Below are 20,763 nucleotides of genomic sequence, written 5' to 3' on the forward strand. Positions count from 1 at the left end.
TTAAAAAAAATTTTAGAGAGATTTTTGTGATAGGGCATGTGCACTCACTAGAGAGACGGAGACAAGAGGGACAAAAAGCAAGAAATCTCTTCTCCTCCTTTCTCCTGAGGGAGTTTAGGCATGCATGCACATATGCCTGGAAAGAGTAATTTTAAGCCACTGGGTCCAGGGAGTCAACTACATGGGAGTTCAGTGATGTAACCGTTATGCCATCTGCTGATCCCTCCACTTCCTCATTTAAACAGAAAAATAGTCATCTTCTTCAACCAGTGCCTCTTTAACATACAGGTCCCATGTTGGGTACATGATTTACCTACAAAGCTTAGTTTCCTAAGATATTCCTTGGAGGGACAAGACATGAATCCTTGTTCTCTCAGATTTTTCCTCAAACCGTAGTAGCTTCTTTATCCCCTTCCCTTCCTTGGAATCCTGAAAGCCCCTTCTCAGAAACCTAGGAAGCTGCTAAATCTTGGTCACCTTCCTTTATATCCTTCTACACATATTATGTTCAAATGACTACTGTTCCAGTGATGGAAATTTTTCTCCAACACCATCGAATCCCCATGCTTCCTAGCTCTATCACATTTTTTTTTCTCTTCCAAAAAGATGGCTATTAAGATAAACAAATTTCTATCTTAACTTTTGTAAACTATAATTTAGAAGTCAAAGCTGAGCAATGCCTTCTTCGTTTTTGGCCACCATATTTACCCCATCTAAAAAAGAGAATTCATAAAATACTCTCGGAAAAAAGAAAAGGTCAAAATGTAAAGAAAAACAGAAAGTGTAGCTAATGTTTTGACATAATGTTCTACAATGGCAATATGATAATAACAGATTCATTGACCACTTGAAAGATTTTTTTAAAAAAAATTTCATTCCTAATAGAGTGTGTGCTCATGCACAAAGGAAGGAGAAAAAAGGAGAGACAGAAAAATACCCTGAAAAGGGTCCTGTCATGCTGCAACCCTTTCCTTTGTTTTCCAGATCCTTATGATCCTGGACATGCACTCACATATCTGTCACGTTTTCCAGTCTGTCCTGGGATCCAAACCCATAGTCAGCCATGTGGTTTCCTGTGCCACAGTTCAGTTTGCTGCTGGCAGTGCCACTAGGCTGGATCTCATTGACCATTTATTGAAAATTTATTGATACTCAGTAATATTCATTGCTTCTCAGAGAATCATACAATTAGTGTTCTAGTCCATTCTATTACAATAATAGGAAATACTGGATTTGGGGAAATATAAGAGAATAGAGATTTATTTACGTATATTTTATTTACTTACATACTTACAGGGGCCACATATAGTGAGGGTTTTCCTGTTGACAGTATTTCTAGATCATGTAGGGTGTCATATTGTGAGAGAGAAATGAGTTTGAGTTTCTGTGTGTTGATGTGTGTGTGTGTGTGTGTGTGTGTGTGTGTGTATGTCCTTTTAAACACACTAGGAATGAATCAATCCACTCTTATCACCTAATCAATCACAAAAGTTCCACCTTGTGACACCATGTTTTCTCTTACTATCTTTACAATACAGCCAAGTTCCAACATGTGAATGTGGGGGGGGTGGGGGGGGGGTGTATGTAAACCATAGCAAGTAAAAATAATTTAACCAAAATCCAAATTACTCCAAATCCCAAGGATTGGAGCCATTGTTTCAGAGTGAGTGATGGAATGTGTGACTTCAGGGCACACTCAGCCAGTTCCTTTCAAGTCTGATATTTTTCAAAGATAGAAAATGTTCAGGTTTTGCTCTCTTCATTTGTTCACATCACTCCTCTTGCCCTGTATATAACTTTATATTTTATTGTTTCCCATGGAATCAGGCCTTAGCACTTTTCTTCTAATAACATGGCACCCAGAATTTTGGGTGACATTACTATTCTATCTTCAATTGATTTTATGAACAAATAATTTAACTCTAACTGTCCTGCTTCTAGTTCTCTTGTTTTAATACTTTTTTAGTACTTTTTCTTTCTACTAACCTATTTTGTAATTTTCATCAAGATAGGTCCCACCGCCAGATTTATTATCACTCAACCCCTTGTCATCCTCCATTTCACACCTCAGTTCCCTGTATCATACTCTATCTCATTGGTCACACTTTCTCTTTACCTGCCACTTCCAGTTAGTCATCAAGGTCAGTCAATTGTACCTCTTGGAAATAGACGGTTTCCTTATCCTTACTTGTAACTGCATTCCCAAGCATTCTACACCACGTTCTTGCTTTCATTCTCTACCTTTCTATTCTGTCCTTCACATTATAACAGTATTATCTTTCTAAGTCCATATTCACTCTAATTCATTTTGAAATATGCCTCATTTTTTCCTGCCAGAGCAAGTCCAGGCTTCTTATCTCAACTATTAAAGGTGGCCTAATATATTTTTGCATCATTGCACTCCCATAAGATCTAAACATGCAGAGTTCCAGTTAGACCAAGATGCTGGTCTTCAGATAAATACAGTTGAGAACTGACATAACACAATAAATCATGCATAATTTTCAGGTTCTTTTCAGTAAATGAGGTAACCATAATGGTTGGGGTGGTGGGCAGTTACTCGTTCTACCACCACCTTGATTCCATAATAAAATGAAAGAAAATTTGGGTGTATACCAAATCCTAGTAATTTAGGTTCCAACTTTGTTTCGTGTATATGTGTGCAGTCTTGAAAATCCTTGCAAGAAATTTTCCCCGAAGGAAACTATGACAATATTCCAGTCGTAGGATTGGGCTAACCATTCAATGATATTCAAGAATATTCTTTATCAGGACACAGGGCCACTTTGGAAGTAAACTAGAAGAGCTTGTCTAAGGGAACAGGTCACTGGCCCTGCTAATTTCTTATCGTGGATGGGGACTACATCTCTAAATCATGTTAAGTAATCATTATGTCTTGAATATCACTGATTTCACTTTGGGGAGACAACTTTCAAGATCCATTACACTTAGTAAAAAGTACTAATTTTAGCATTGAAACCTGATTCTTAATATCCATTTGGATAATTCATAAAGCATCTACTTTTGATCAGAAATGAAAACAGTTTGGCCCAGCTGTGCCAGAGGTAAAGTACCACTGCATAATATGGAAAGGCCTGGGGTTTGAATCTTGATTTGAACCGAGCATGCCAGACACACACATGATCCTGACAGGCTGGAAAGCTGGGAGAAGGATATGGCATGGCAAGAACCTGTTGGGGGTCCCTATCTCTATAGATAGATGATCGATAGTTAGACAGATAGATAGATAGAGATAGAGAGATATATAGAGATATAGATGGATAGATAGATAGAGATAGATGATAGATAGATACTTTTTAAAACTTTAAAAAGAAAAAATGATAGCTTAAGTGCTTATCTCTGGAGTGTCTGTCTCTGGAGTATTGCCTTATTTTAATTAAATACTAGCTGACCATCCAGACAAGGGCAACCTAATGTCTCTGAAACAAAGTTTATACTAGCACAGTAACCCACCACCTCTGTTGGAATAATTAAAAAGAAAATACACACATCATAACATCAGACTTCTTTGTTTCTCTATGCCTCTGCCTAGGATGATCCCTCCAGTTTTATTTAAAAGTTTGTAACTCTGGGGCATGCAGGTGGCATGGTGGTTAAAGTGCTGGATTTCCACATGACTGACTGTGGTTCAAGTTCGGGACCTGGTGACTTGTTTTCTCATTTTCCCTTTCTCTCTTTCTCTCTCTGGTGAAATTAAAAATAATAATGATGATAATAAATAATATTAAATAAATAATGTTCTTTAAAAAGCTTGTGACCTTGTTTCAGGTTTGTTTTCCTGAGAGTACAAGGAGTTTTGTTATTGTTGCTATTGTTTTTTGTTCATTTTTTCCCTCTGACTATGGGGTATGCAGTGTATGCTTACTCGTAAGGACAGTAAGGCCAGTTTATAAGAACACTATGATTATTTATATAATTCCTATTTTAAAGATGAAAGAAAAGATCTCCTAGTCCCTATATTAGGAGTTATTGTAGATATTGGACAAATCAGAGCAATCTCTTGAAAAGTCTACTCCCAAACCTTGGAAAATGTGAATATCTATTCCATTTTTGGCATAGGAAATAAAATGGTACCTATGCAGTCTTAGGCCATAGAATTCATTTTCCTTCCTTCTTCAATGACAAAATCACTCACTATTCAGAATCAGAGATTACTGTCCTCATGCCCATCAGTGAAACACAGAACATCTATAAATCATTCAAAACCCCCTAAAGGGTTTTTGGGGATTGTGTGTGTGTGTGTGTGTGTGTGTGTGTGTGTGTGCGCGCGCGCGCGTGGTTGGAAGATAATTCGCATACACAGGAACAACCTAGAATGACTTCTTAACACAGGAACAACCTAGAATGAGTTCTTAAATTCCAGAAGGAAAGACAAATATTTAATTTTTGGTGTGTAACTTGCCTCAAGTCATAAACTTAAATGGTAGAAACCGGGCTTTCTTATCCCAAACCGTGTATTACCTTTACTACTCTCTATCTCCTGCCCTCAAGCATATAGAGGGAAACTAATATCTATTGAATGACTCCTTTAAGCCAGGTATTTTGCTTTATGATGGGCACTCATTTAATTCTAGACATCTTCAAGAAGGTGCTGTTTTATAGATCATGAAATACAGTCTCAGCTGAGTTACATAAAAAGTAGGAGCTCAAGATTTGAGCTCAGCTACCTTTTTTTTTCTCTCTATTACCATATGATAAATACCTTAATTACTATCACATTTAAGTGAGAACTTACAGATTCTAATGTTTCAGGAAAGTACTAAATGTTAAAACATGTAAACAAGAAAAATGTTGTGCAAATTTTGAAGTGTACAACTCAAACAACTTTATTTTATTTTGTTATTTTTAAATTTTTGCCAAAGGGCATATGCGTTTGCTAAAGAGAGACAGAGAGAGGAGCAGAGGGACCAGCAGTTGGTGTAATGGCTATGTCGCTGGACTCCTACGTAGTCTACCGCATTTCAAGTCCTGAACCCAGTGGCTTAGTAGCACACTGGGCATGTGTGCGTGCGTGCCCAAGATCCCGAGAGGAGAGTGGAGGAGAAGGGATTGCGGCGTGGCCATCCCCCCGGTGGGTGATTTCTCGCTTTCTGTCTCTCTGTCTCTCTGGCGAGTGCACACGCCCTATAGCAAAACCTCTCCAAAATAAATAAATAAATAAATAAATATAACAAAGAGTGAGGAAGAAAAAATGAGATAGCATCCCCCATGGGGAATGGGTCAAGCCTCAATTCCTTTTACTTCTCCCTCCTTTCAGGACTTTGGGCATGCATGCACACATGCCTGGTGTGTTTCTTAAGCCCCTGGGTCTGGGATTCAAACCATGGTCAGCCATGTTGGGAATCCAGCAACTTAACCACTATGCAACCTGCTGGCCCCCCAGAAGCTTTTTTTTTTTTTTTTTTTTTTTGGTTGTTGTTGTTGTTGTTGCAACGAAGTTGTCAGAGTATCCCATGACAGAATTGAAATTAAAAGTGAAACTTATTGGGAACCAGCAGTTAGCGTAATGGCTATGTCGCTGGACTCCCATGTAGTCGACCACGGTTTGCGTCCCGGATCCGGTGGCTTAAAACTCACGCTGGGCACGTGTGCGTGCGTGCCCAAGATCCTGAGAGGAGAATGGAGGAGAAGGGATTGTGGCGTGATCATCCCCCCTGGGGGGTGATTTCTCACTTTCTGTCTCTATGTCTCTGTCTGTCTGGCGAGCGCACGCGCCCTATAGTGAAAACCTCTCAAAAAAAAAGAAGTGAAATTTATTAAAACAATGACAATCATAAAATTGAAATATTAAGGTTACTTAGATCTACAAGGAAATATGATCTATCTCTATATTTTCTCATTGGAAAATTATATCTTTGAAATATGTGAAAGAATATGAAAGAAAATCTGAGACATGAGAAAGAAATATGGCTTACTTTTTGAAAACTCTTACTCAAATTTTATGAATGCTACCTTTCTTTAATGTCCAGAGGGCACATGCACTCACCAGAGTGAGACAGAGTTAGAGAAAGGGAGAAAGCACCCCAACATGGCATAGTCACACTGCAAACCCTTCTCTATTTCTCCATCCTGTCCATATTTAGGGCACACACGCACATGCCAGGCATGTTGTTCAAGCTACGACTGGGGTCAGGGTTTGAACCATGGTTGGCCATGTGGGATCTGGCTCCCTTAACCAAAGTAGGTCACAGGCCAACCCAGTAATTTTTAATTATCATAATTTTCTGTGCAAATATGCCACACCTAAACATACAAAAGCACCCTTTTTTTAAAAAAAAAAGATTTTTGCCACGGGGTACACGTGATCACTGGAGGGAGACAGAAAGTGAGAAATCACCCCTCTTGGGAACGGTCATCCTGAAATTCCTTATCCACTCTCCTCCTGGGATAGTGGGCATGCGCACACGCATACTCAGTACATATTTCAGGCTGCCAGGTACAGGACTCAAATCACGCACTTGGCCATATAGAATCCAGCACTTTAACCACCATGCCATCTGCTGGCCTACAAAAATCACCTTTTAAGACGAAATACACAATTTATCTTTAAGCCCTCCATCAGTCTCATTTTTGTAACTCACTTGCTGAAATGATGATGTTCTCTGTCACTAGCCAATTTCATTTATGTAACTTATAAATATTTGAGAATTAAAAGAAAAAGAATGGCCAGGTGCCAATAACAGCTGACAGCTATTCAATACATGTTTAAAGGTTAAAGACTCCCAAAGACCTGATGTCAATCTCAAACCATTTCTATTGTCAGTCAAGCTCTTTCCTAGTCCAGATCTATTATAGCCTGCACTTTCATTTTGAAAAAGGAGTCTTCAACCTACATTTTCTTCAAACCTCCATTATTGTAAGAAATCCAAGGATCTCTTGGCTTCTCAATTCTCTTAAAGAGCAAAGAAGCTAATATCCTCTCATATGTTAACGAAAGATGCAAAAATGCATTTACTTTTCATCTTTCTGAATTTGTTTGTTATTCCTGATACACAGTTACATTTTTTTCCAGTTGGTAATTACAAAAGGGGAAGATGTGTTAGAATCCATATAATTTTGAGACAGAAAATATTGCTCAATTTAGTTTGGTATCTGGCATCATGTTTGTAGTCTGAGAAATTTCAAATCGGGGGGTTGCTTCTGGTGGTAAATAAATACACATTATTTCAGTGACATAGACTCTGGGGAAGGAAATAAATTAGATATCAATCATGTGCCCCATTGATTTGAGGATGGTGCCACAGATGCTTGCAAGGGGCTTCCTACTACCATAATTTGCTTGTAAACAATTCCTTTTTAGCTAGGAGACATTAGCTTAAATGCTGTAAGTTCATCTAGATGACATAAAGACATAGAAAAGTGACTGAGGCCATAGTGCTAATTCTTGAAGTTCATTTTAAGGTTGATATAGTTACTACATATATTTGTCTAGGTAAGCATATATCTCCTAGGGACCAAAAGATTATGTAATGGCTATGTCACTGAACTCCAATGTAGTCTACTGTGGTTTGAGTCCCAGACTCAGTGGTTTAAACTCATGCAGGACATGAGTGCTTGTGTGCCCAGGATCCCGAGAAGAGAATGGAGGAGAAGAGATTGCAGCATGACCATCCCCCCTGGGGGTGTGATTTCTTGCTTTCTCTCTGTGTCTATCTTTCTGGCGAGCTCACGTGCCCTATAGCAAAAACCTCTCAAAAAAAAAGGAATGTAATTTCCTTTTTTACAAAAAAAATGAAAAAATGTGGCTTTTCAAGTATTTTATTTGGAGTGTATATCTCCTAAGTATTAGAACCATTAATTTTGGAGCTGAAGACACAAGGTTTAGTTTTTGTGGTGCTCCGGTCAAGTACCTGATAGCTGACTGCAGGTGCTCGATGTCATTGAAACCTCCTCATGCTTATACCCTGTTCTGAAACAGGAGTTCTTCAGAGTGGGGTCCCTTGTCCCTGCACTAGCAGCAACATCTGTGAGTTTGTTATAAATGCAGATTCTCAGGGCCTACTCCAGACTTAATGAGCAACTTTGGAGGTGGAGCCCAGCAGTCTGTATTTTTCTTGAGCACCTAATATATATATTACATACATACACACACACACATATATATTTTTTTCCATAGAGCATGTGAGTTCACTGGAGACAGATATAAAGTGAGAAATCACCCCCCAGGTAGGATGGCCACACCACAATTCTTTCTCCTCCATTCTCTTCTCGGGATACTGGGCATAAACACACACACATACCTGGTGTGATTTTCAAGATTCTGGTTTGGGACTCAAATCATGATCAACTATTGGGAATCCAGTGCCTTCACCATCATGCCACCTGCTGTCCTACATCAGTCTGTTATTTTAACAAGCTCTCCAGATGGTCGTCATTCATGATCAAGTCTGAGAACCACTTCCCTAGAGATATTCGTACAGATTGTAAAGTCTTATCTTGAAATATAGTGAGAAATTATAGTTCAATACTCCCAAAGAACTCTTTCTAAACTCTAACCCCATAGCTCCTACTAATCCCCTCAGAGATCCAGGTAGTAACGAATCTACATCACTAAAGCCATCCCTCTTGAGAAATGGTTTAGGATTTGAGAAAATCCTCAGAAATGGCTATAGGATGTGAGTCATGTGATACCAGAATGAAAAGCCATTAATTCACTTCATCAGCAGAAATGTTTGAGCATCTACTAAGCCCTTGTCACATAACTGAGGCAAGGATCTTTTAGCATAAGATGGGAGATAGGTTATGAATATAATACCATACACATGGGAAAAGAGATTACCTCCAACTCAGGGAAGTCAGGCTCAACTTCAAGAAAAATAAGCTACAGATTTAGCTGTTGATACTTTTCTAAAGGGTTATTTCTTTTATTTAATTTATTATTATTATTTTATATTACAGGGCAAATGCATTCACTAGAGAGAGAGAAAGAGAAAGAGAGGAAGGAAAAGCAAGAAACCAAGCCACTAGGCCTGGGTCTCAAACCACAGTTGGCCATGTGAGAGTCCAGTACCTTAACTACCATACCACCTACTGTCCTGCTATTGGTAATTTAGACAATGAGTAGCCACAGATATTTTTTGAACCATCATGAAGCATGATCAATGGTTCAGTTTAGAAATGTGAATTGAGTGACCTATTTCCAGATGAATAAATGGAACAGGAGAATCAGGTGAAATTTAACAGCTTAGAAATGAGTAGAGCCTGACCTGAGAAATAGAATCCCATTGATTTGTACCAATAAATATTTGTGAGAATATTGATAAAAGGGATAAGATGTTTAGACACTGAATAAGTGACATTGTTACGTTACTAAAATTAAAGTGAAATATAAGGCAAAGAACAAAGTCTGGGGTGGGAAGCTTGCTATGTTGTGAGCATGTTATTAAGTGTAGGGAGTATGCTGAACATACAAGTTAAGGGGTCTAGGTTACAAGTAGGAGTGCTTCAGGAAAGAACAAGATTAGATATCTAAGTTAAAGAGGCATCCTCACAGAAGTAACGACAGTGTTGAGGGGTTGGAAGAGAGGTGTCTACTGAAGAAGCAAGGGAACCAGAAACAAACAATGCCATTTAACATGTTATGTCTCTGAAATTTTTCAGTATGTGAAAACCAGTTGTTTACATCTCTTCTGATCCCTGAGTACTCTGTTCTTTTTTTTTTTTTTTTTTGGAGAGATTTTCACTGTAGGGCGCGTGCGCTCGCCAGACAGACAGAGAGAGACATAGAGACATAGAGACAGAAAGCGAGAAATCACCCCCCAGGGGGGATGGTCACGCCGCAATCCCTTCTCCTCCATTCTCCTCTCGGGATCTTGGGCATGCACGCACACGCGCCCGGCGTGAGTTTTAAGCCACCGGGTCCGGGACACGAACCACGGTCGACTACGTGGGAGTCCAGCGACATAGCCATTACGCTAACTGCTGGTTCCCAGTACTCTGTTCTTATTGGTGTTCATATTTCATTTTCAAATATAGTCTAAGCTTAGAAAAAAACAAGATTAAAAAATGAGAAACTATAATGCAACCCAGATTTACGGGAGTTTCAGTACTTTGTAGTACTTCATGACAAAACTGGAAGAGAATAATTTTCTAGAAAGAAAATATTGGATCATCGAAAAAGTCATGGTGTATTTTTCTGTTTTTCTATGCAAAAATGCATCATGACTTTTCTGATGACCCAATAGTATATATGTGAAATAATACTACAATCTATGGTCTGGTTTAAGAAATTATGCTTTTGGAGCCAGCAGATAATATAGTGACTATATCGCTGGACTCCCTCATGGCCAACTACAGTCCAGAGTATGAGTCCTGGACCCAGTAGCTTGTAAATCATGTTGGGTTCATGTGTGTGCATACCCAAGATCCCAGGAGGGGAATGGAAAAGAAGGGACGGCAGTGTGGCCATCCCCCTTGGAAGGTGATTTCTCACTTTACCTCTCACTGTCTCTGTCTTTCTCTCTGGGAAGCACACGTGCCCTAAGTTAAAAACCTCTCAAAAAAAGAAAGAAAGAAAGAAAGAAAGAAAGAAAGAAAGAAAGAAAGAAAGAAAGAAAGAAAGAAAGAAAAATTCTGCTTTTGGCCTGTGATCCCTGTACTACTCTTAGCTAACATATTTATCCCCTAGAAATGGACCATTATCTTTTTCTTCATCTCCTGTTAGATTTCAAGCTACTAATTAATATCATAAAGTTTGGTATCTCATAGGTAATGCATGTGAATATCCAATGAATTAATATTTTTAACTCACATTACATACTAGCTTTATTATGTGCTATTTTCTATTATTTATTTTTCAACTAAAGTATTTACATAAACAAATGGAACCAGCCTATCTGCTGGCCTATGGGCATAGACTTGCTATATAGCAAATATAAATATTATTTCTGGCAAAAATTAGATTTTATTTATAACATGTATGACTATATCTGGGTTAGAGAATAAAGGAAATATCAAAATATGACATATTTCAGATGATTACTATTTTCTTAAATTTATTTTTTCTGAAAGCTACTTTAAAAAACACTTTCCTTATCTAAAGATTTCCTTCCAAGGATCCTATAGTAGAGTTATTAGCTTTCTATTTTTATTTATTTATTTTTCAGAGATTTTTGCTATAGGATGCATGTGCTCACCAGAGAGACAGAAAGTGAGAAGTCACTCCCCAGGGGAATGCCCACACCACAACACCTTCTCTTCCATTCTCCTCTCAGGATTTTGGGCATGCACACGCACATGCCTGGCATGAGTCTCAGGCCATTGGGTCTGGGACTCGAACTGCAGTCTACTACATGGGAGTCCAGCGACATAACCATGATGCCATCTGATGGTCCCCGAGTTAGTGGCTTTTTATACATTAACTTTAGGTGTAGTAAACAGTGTTCAGAGTTTACCCTCAAACATTATAGAATGACTAAGTGGCATAGGATTATCAGATACTAGAATTAACACACATATTTAAGGATCTCAAGAAGTGAGTTTTACTGTCCCTGAAATCAAGAAGAGTGTCCCAAAGCCAGCCAGAGCAATGGTCAGGAGTGGCCCTCTGGGCCAGGCCTTTAGTGCAGTGGTTAAGCACTGTGTGGAAGAAGTTGGATCCTACTTGGCCAACTGTATTTTACATTCTAGCACCAGAAGCTTGAAAACCATGCTAGGTGCATATGTGTGCATCCACAAGATCCTGATGGGATGGAGGTAAAAAGGCCATCACATGATCACACCCCATTGTGGGATGTTTTCTCTCTCATACACTCACACACAAGTGCACATGCCGTATTGCATTAAAAAAAAAGTCCCTCTATCTTTCATATTCTATACCCCAGAGATTGTCATTTCTGTCCCTAATGCCAAGTTCATTTTATTTTGAAGTTAGAGTGTTTCAATTCAACTTGGCTTAATAATTGAGTAATACACTTATGACCATCAGGCAGGCATGATGGGGATATTGATATTGATATTGATATTGATAGACTCACGCTATTGACAGTATTTAGAATTCAGGTGAACTGTGAGTTCTCTGACATGTGTATCATATCATACACTAAGAAGAAAATTTACAAACAAGAAATTATCCAGAAGCTAAATGATTTTTTTTCTTTTTTTGCTATAGGGTGTGTGCGCTCACCAGAAAGACAGAGAGAGACAGAGAGACAGAAAGCAAGAAATCAGCCCCCAGGGGGGATGGCCACACCGCAATCCCTTCTCCTCCGTTCTCCTCTTGGGATCTTGGGCACGCACGCACACACGCCCGGCGTGAGTTTAAGCCACTGGGTTCAGGACTTGAAGCGCGGTCGACTACATGGGAGTTCAGTGACATAGCCACTATGCTAACTGCTGGTCCCAATGATTTTGTTTTCCCTTAGAAACAACAAATGAGAGCTTTGGTATGCTATTTTAGAAAAATTATGACAAAGATAACACACAATAGCAAACATCTGAAGTGTTCTATGAAAAGGGGAAGAGTGAAGAAAAAAATTAGATTTTAGTACTAAATTTCTTTCATTTTTTTGTACTTTTAGATTCTTACGGCCAAACTGATTAGTATAATGCCTAATATTTTGGCAATATTTTATGTGTAAGATAAATGGAGATCAGTAAAACAATATGATTTTCTATAATCATTCAGTTTAATAATATTCTCAGTCCCCAAATCCAAGAAATGGCTCCCAGTAAAAAATTTATTACTCCAAATTTAGTTCTATTTTCTTCCCAACAGAAAATCAGCATACCACAATCTGAAAATCACTTCTCTAGTTAGGTCTAGTCTTTTTTTATTTCAACAGAGTAAAATGACCAAAAGCTAGATCATGTAAATATAAGATTTAGAGTAAGAGCCTACTGCTATCCAAACTTTTATAAGAAGACAAGATTATTTATGACTCATGCATCAAAAATTGGTGAAAGTCGGGCTGGCCTCAAGAGTGCAACAGTTCAGCACTGTGCAGAGGAAGCTGGGCCCAACATGACTGACCAGGGTTTGAGCCTAGCCCTGACATTTTGAAAAACATACTGAGTGTACACATGTATCTGTGCCCAGGATTTTGAGATGGAGAGTTGGAGGAAGGAGGATTAAACATGACAAGATCCATGGGAGGGGGGGTACTTTCTCTCTTTCTGTCTTTTTCTTTTTGATGTACATGTATATGCCCTCTGGCATAAAAAAATGATGGAAGTCAGCCTTTCATTACTATTTCATTGCTTATTTTTCCTATTACCATGACAACAAGTCAAAACGTGACCCTTTATACCTCCAAATTAGTTCCAGGATATTGGGCAGTATTTACAAACTTTTAACAAAAATTTTCTGGTTCCCCAGAAGTGAGACATTTGGAGGTGTTTATGAAGAAATGTGAATGTTTTCATGTTCCATTGTTTTCTTTAGAGTAATGATTTCAACTTCTACAATGTTTTTGACAGACAATAAAGATTACGATGCATACTTGTCATACACCAAAGTGGATCCTGACCAGTGGAATCAAGAGACTGGGGAGGAAGAACGTTTTGCCCTTGAAATCCTACCTGATATGCTTGAAAAGCATTATGGATATAAGTTGTTTATACCGGATAGAGATTTAATCCCAACTGGAAGTAAGTTTGTTTTCCTTTCAGACTATGCATAGTCATATGTGTATCTGTGTATCATCAGTTTTTACACAGAAATTAAATTTTTGTTTCTTCAACAATTTTTCTGTTACTTTCTAAATAAATGTGTTCATAGGAAATTTAATTTTTAATATTTTTAGTACTTCAGAGAAGATACTTCCATTATTTTATAAAACATCTGATTTTATGAGCCTTGACATTAAAAAAAAGAGAGAGAGAGAAATTTATACCTGGAAAAATTATCTCTAACATTAGGAGAGGAAGATTCAAACTCTATTCAACGTGGTCTTTGGCTGTTTTAATATTAATATTTAATTTTAATATTCTCAAGGTAAAACAACAAACAATAACTCTCTTTTAATGTGTGAAAAAGACTCTATCAGGGCTTTCTGGACCAAATGTTCAATTCACTCATTCTGATACTCCCCTTTTTCTTTTGTAGCATACATTGAAGATGTGGCAAGATGTGTAGATCAAAGCAAGAGGCTGATTATTGTCATGACCCCAAATTACGTAGTCAGAAGAGGCTGGAGCATCTTTGAACTAGAGACCAGACTTCGAAACATGCTTGTGACTGGAGAAATTAAAGTGATACTGATCGAATGCAGTGAACTACGTGGAATTATGAACTACCAGGAGGTGGAGGCCCTCAAGCACACCATCAAGCTCCTGACAGTCATTAAATGGCATGGACCAAAATGCAACAAATTGAACTCTAAGTTCTGGAAACGTTTACAGTATGAAATGCCTTTTAAGAGGATAGAGCCCATTACGCACGAGCAGGCTTTAGATGTCAGTGAGCAGGGGCCTTTTGGGGAGCTGCAGACTGTCTCTGCCATTTCCATGGCTGCGGCCACCTCCACAGCTCTAGCCACTGCCCATCCAGATCTCCGTTCTACCTTTCACAACACGTACCATTCACAAATGCGTCAGAAACACTACTACCGAAGCTATGAGTACGACGTACCTCCTACCGGCACCCTGCCTCTTACCTCCATAGGAAATCAGCATACCTATTGTAACATCCCTATGACACTCATCAACGGGCAGCGGCCACAGACAAAATCAAGCAGGGAGCAGAATCCAGATGAGGCCCACACAAACAGTGCCATCCTGCCGCTGTTGCCAAGGGAGACCAGTATATCCAGTGTGATTTGGTGACAGAAAAGCAAGGGACATCCCGTCCTGGGAGCTTGAGTGAAATCCGCAGTCCAGTGCCTGGAACTAAATCCTCGACTGCTGCTGTTAAAAACATGCATTACAATCTCTAGAACACGAGGAAAAACAGGGTCTTGTACATATGTTTTTTGCAATTTCTTTGTAGCATCAGTGTCTTCCTGTTTTACCATGTCTCTTACCATTACATTTTTTGACTTTGTTTTATATGTCACTGGAATTTGTAAATTTACATTTTTTTTAAAGAAGAGACTGATGTATAGATAGAAAACCCTTTTTTGCTTCATTAGTTTAGTTTTAGAATGGGTTTTTGATTATTTTTTTTATTTTATTTTGCTTTTTAACATTTCCTTGGGGTGCTTGGACAAATCTATCCGATGGGATAGGGAGCACCGGATCCTCTCTCGGGTTCTGCCTAGCATCAGCAGGGCCAAGTCGGCCTTCAGAGAGCAGTGCGACGAATGCCAGCATTGCCATTTGGGGAGAAAAAGAAGATGAGAACATTGATCATAGGAAGGCCCCGCCAGTCAGAGCCCTGAATCTCTTCCTTGTCCCACCTCATTCCCCACCTCTACCCTTCTATTGGCGGCATGATGTGTAAACTCTGCGGAGGGGTGGGGGTGGGTCTAACTGTCTTAACATTTAATTCACTGCTCTTCAGAATACACTCTAGACCCAAAGGTGTGCTAGTCACTCGACAGTGACCACAACAGAGTGCTAAGAAGAGAAGATTAAGGGAATGAAAATAGGGGAGAGTGTTGTTTCCGTTTTAAATTAAGCCCTATATTTGATCACTTCCTGGAAAGGCATGACTGTGTTTGTGGCTGGTTTTGTTTAATATTTTACTTCCTCTTTTCTCTCTATAATTTTTCTACAAATGAGATTATGTGCAAATGCCAGGCAAGTTAACGGAAAAGGGTGAATCAACGCAAGTCAAAATGAAATTTACACTGAAGGCTTCCATACCAAAGGGAAGGACAGGATGTGTCATCCAATATGTTTTGTCACTTTGTATTATACAAAACGTTATTTCCTAGAATCAAAACAGTTTGTGAAACTTATTGTGGGGTCCCCTTGTATTTAAATGTTAACTAGTTTGTGATTACTTTTTCAACACTACATTCAGAATTAAGTGTTTGGTTTGGTTTTGTGAACATAAGCAACACTTATTCATATCAAGGTGTTTAAGAACTCAGGAGGTCAAACATATGAATACCAACAGAAATTAGTATTTTCAAAATAAACATTACTTACAAAAAAAGGTTTTAAAATTAGATCAGAAATCATTTAAAAGGATTATTTTTACTGTATAAAGAATTCATTTTACTTTAGCTTTTTGATTCTTTCAGAAACAGAAAGCTGATATGCCCAGGAAATTTGTCTCTTACCATTTAGCTTCATGTTTGAAATCAGTGCCATAGCAGATAATTCATAGTCATGTTAAGGATGATGCAAAACAAATCACAAAGATTTCTGTACAGGGCAGAGTTATTAAAAGGAAATATTGCCTATGTAGCTTTTAGTTAAAAAATCAATGTCATAAAAACACTGAGTATATAGAAGTTATACATTACTTAAGTGACCCGTTATAGGAACTTCCATCCCAGTCAATGTCTGTAGGCTCGTATAGTGACAATTGTATGTTTGGTTTATTCTTACTACCATATAATGAGAAAACAATTCTATAGTTATAGTCACAATACTGAGGTGTGAGTTGGCTAAAAAAAAAAAAAAAAAAAAAAAAAAAAAAAAAAAGCGAACATCTAAAGTGCAGTACAGTTCATTGGGGAGGGTAAGCTTGACTTGCAAGTATATGAGAGATGAGTATAAGCATTTTGTAACAATGCAAAGGTCTCAATATCATGTGACAAGTTAAAGGAGCCTTGGGATGTACATTGATTTTCATTTGCTTAAAAAATGTTTATTTCCCTGACAACTCGCCTGGGTCCTTCTCTGCAATCCGTTCTTTATTCCCATGCTCCCCTTGGACCTGTGTCACATTTTCATAAGCCAGAACTGAAGCTGCAAGGACACGTAAACCTTTAAGGTCAGCTTTGCACATTGGGTTATTTTCAGAATCCAAGAAGGCCATTGCTTACTTTGTACTATGGACACCTGTCAGGGACTGATGGCAGTGAATCTCACTGGACTGGATTCAAAACTCCCCCAGTGCTAAGAAAACTGTAAACATGGCAATGGCCTGGTTTATGTCTTTGTTTTGTTTTTTAATTTTTTTTTATTTTAAATTTTTATTAAGTGCACGATGGACGTGTGGAATAAATGTAAAAGAAGTAATCAGACCACAATCATATTTTAGGCATCCATAGGTGTTAATTTAGCTGCATTGGGAGTACATTTTTTGTTCTATTTTTAGTGTAGATTTAAGCACTTTGAATAGCATGATTCAGGGATTGAGGGGTAATATTTGATATTCTCACAACTTAAGAAACTTTTTTTCCTCTAATGCTTTGTCATATCTTTTCAAATGAAATAAATACAAAAGAAGCTTTCTATGGCTTTAGAAACATTCCTCCCAAGTATTCCTCTATCAGCTCCATGTGAGAACAAATGAAAGAAACTGTCATGTGTTCACATGCTATATGTTTAACAGAAGCTAGAACTCACAATAAAAAGAGAAAAAAAATGTGTTTCCCTTAGTGCTTAGGTTTTATCCTTCTCTTTTATTGGTGGGGGCTGTGGGGGATAAGAATACTCTAGCTGTAAAAACACAGTTGAAAGTGTGAATTTGTTAGCCAAGCTGGGGGAGAGAATGGACTTCCAGACTTGGACATGTGTGATGTTTGGTATTGCTTGTTTTTCATCAATCACTGCTTGGGCTCTGAATGACACGTAATGGATTCAAAAGTCCATCTGGTTCTTTAATGTGACCTCTACCTGCTGCTTATGAGCGTCCTACCCTTTATCCTGGTGCTCAAATCTTTGATTATTGAGTTTTTACTCCATTCCTTAGGTCTCCAATGGGCAGAGAAGACATTTGCATCTCGTGCAGCCAGCTGATTTAAGTATAGATAAATTCTATGAAGTAAATCCAAAACATGATGAGTTAAGAGACCTGGACATATTATATTTCTATAGTTAAACACCTGATTGTTAAGTCAACCATCTTGTAATTATTACTTTTTTCATAGTGTATGTATTTGGACCCTATTTCCTTAATCTTAAATATATAGATGCTGGCTTCTTCCATGTTTCATTATTATTTAGCATTTTATAACAAAAGCAAATATTAACTGAGAGCCAGCTTTAAAATTAAGTAAGTTGTGTTTATCCTAGAATAGTCATTAACTTTACAGATACCATTTATGTAAATTGAGATCACCTTTTCTGGGAAAACATTGATTCAAACATTTGTGAATTATTTTCTGGTTCTGGAATGGTGCCCTAGTTATCCATTTTTTAAGGAGCATTTTTTTTAAATTGTGGTCTTAATTTCTCTCTTTTTAAAACTAAAGTTTATATCATTAGTCCCAGAAGAAAGCTTATTGAAATTCAAAGGATAGAATCCACATTGCACAAGTAAATGACTGAATGGAGCTAAAAGAGTACACAGACGCTGAAGAGGAAAATCCCTTACCGTCTCCGATCTGAACTTGCTTGGTCATCAATCCCATTATTGACATAGTTGATTCATAGAGGTGAAGTATTATTAAATAGGCTAGAAATCTCACCTACAGTCACACATTCCCTATTGTTGAAGAATCTTTCTAATGATATATACAGTTATTACAAAGAGATGATGATGCAAATGGGTTCCTTAAAAGGAGAAGCTTGTCAGTGGAAGCAGAGGCTATTCCTTGCAGTGTCATGAATCCTTCCCACTTTATTGTTCTAAACAAAGATGGTAACCAACAGTCCAATTTTGATTATCCTTAACAAAGGCCTTAGATTTGTGTTCAGGTATATATATTGGGTCTCAAAAAAGGATGAAAGGAAATAAGCCCTTGAAGTTACAGACAAAATAGTTAATTTATGTAAACTGTTGACCTGACTGTAAGTTTCAAGGCATTTCTCACCTAAAATGCTGTCATTTTAGACTTAGAGGATATTCTTAGAAACCAATATTCAGATAAACCCGCATATCTTACAGGCATTCTATGTTTATCATTCCTATCTTTTAAATATTTAGGAGGTGATTATCACTCTTCTAACAGAAGCATTTCCTCTTCCAAAATGGCCCTACTTTGTGGGAGAGCTAGTACTTGTTGAAGAAAAACTTCATATGGTGACAAATAATTCATCCCCAAATAAATGAGAATTGCTTATTATTATTGTGATAATTTACTCATTTCTTCACTTATCAAAAGATAGTTTGGGGGACTGCAAAATCATGTAATTTGGCAATGACACCTTATATCATTAAAATCCTTTATGATTTTTTATTTAGGTTTCCTACCACAAAATTAAAAATTCACCCAGTACAGGAAGAGAAGAAACAGCCATTTGACATATTTTTCTAAAAGATACAGTTTTCTTATACAAAGATTTAGAATTGGTTAGATATGTGATTTTCAGTGATTATGTCTTGTTCAATATTACTTAAGGTATGATTTTTTGGAGCCATATGAAGAGTTTTGATAACTAAAGTGCAGTCATGGTTATTTAAATTTTTTTTTTATTTGTGATTAGTAGAAATCAAAGTTAAGGCTAAGTTAATAAACTGAAATACTGTCTCAAGGATCTGAAAGATCTGAATAAATTTGAGTAAGACAAAACTGATGATGAGTTAATGCTAATCATAATTTTATGTGCCTTGTCATCATGAAACTTCAGTCACATACATCCATAGAAAAGGAGGAACTCAGCTCCAGTCTTCCATTGAGTGTCATTTTTTTCCTTCCAGGCTCAGAACAAAAGCATCTCCCCATTACACATGCAGAAGATTATACATATACACACATACACACACATATGGCAGAAGCTATACATATATTAATATATATTAATATATGTATATATTGAGCAGAAGATAGACATATATACACTAATACCTATATCTATATCTTCTGTTCATTAGTAAATTTTCCTCTAAATAGCCTCTGGGTCCACTGATGACAAACTTATGTTTCTGAACTCTTTGTTAACGTAAGTAAAGTACAATTAATTTTTCTACCATTCATTCATCCATTCCCTAGGGTCCATAAGTCTGAAAAGTATTCTCTTTCTAACAAAGTCAGTATCTAAAATAATCATTATACTGTGTTTCCTCCATTACTAAATGAATAGACTCTGCAAAACTGAACATGAACTTGAGAGTATTACATGTAATATTGATGTCGTGTAAATTTCAATCTTCATAATCCAGATAATGTTAAGTTTCAAAGGGCATGCTGTGTCATTTAAAAAAAAGATTTAATGTGAAATGACATTATTACATAGTGCATGAATATGTGGCAAAGTAATTTGGATCTATCTTTACTAGTCAATGAGAGATTAAATTTGGCGAGATCAGATGTGATTGTTTTAGGTTAATTCTTGACTGGGATGAAGACATCTTAATGTTAGGATACATGGGCAGTTGTCCATATTCCTTGCAGTATATGCTCCTGTTAACTAGAATCCTTAGTGTATTCTTTCCACCAAAGTAGTGGAGGTATGTTCATATAATCTGCTATTGAATTGCAAAAAACTTTCACATTTTCAGAGTTTGAGGGAACCCAAGTAGGAAAGTATATTTAGTCATTTTCCTCTGCTGGTGTTCAAGTCACATTTCAAACTCAGACACTCTCAGATCTGTTCAACAGTCAGTAAAAAGTACATTTTACATAGTGTTTCCCTTTAGTTTTGCCTATCCTCTTTGATTTTGTACAATTTAGAATGTATGTAACTCATGCGTAGGTGATGGAGGCACTCCTTTTTTTCTTAGAATACTTACAATTATATATTTGGTTTTGCTTTGACTAGCAATAGGAAAATAGACAAATACAAGTGTAAAAATGAGAAATT

The 20,763-nt window shown here is 37.4% G+C and overlaps 1 protein-coding gene across 1 annotated transcript in view; it reads left to right on the forward strand.

Annotated features, from left to right (window-relative positions):
* The window catches only part of IL1RAPL1 (interleukin 1 receptor accessory protein like 1), a 77,132-nt gene extending 62,236 nt beyond the window's left edge, over positions 1-14,896 (forward strand). The window contains exons 6-7 of the mRNA XM_027775716.1: positions 13,438-13,608; positions 14,066-14,896. Coding sequence (XP_027631517.1) covers positions 13,438-13,608; positions 14,066-14,784 — 890 coding nt within the window. The 3' untranslated portion in view covers positions 14,785-14,896. The remainder of the gene's footprint in view (positions 1-13,437; positions 13,609-14,065) is intronic.
* Positions 14,897-20,763: the final 5,867 nt, after the last annotated feature.

The sequence above is a fragment of the Tupaia chinensis genome, unplaced genomic scaffold, assembly GCF_000334495.1.
Source record: "Tupaia chinensis unplaced genomic scaffold, TupChi_1.0 Scaffold000600_1, whole genome shotgun sequence".
Lineage (NCBI taxonomy): Eukaryota > Metazoa > Chordata > Mammalia > Scandentia > Tupaiidae > Tupaia > Tupaia belangeri.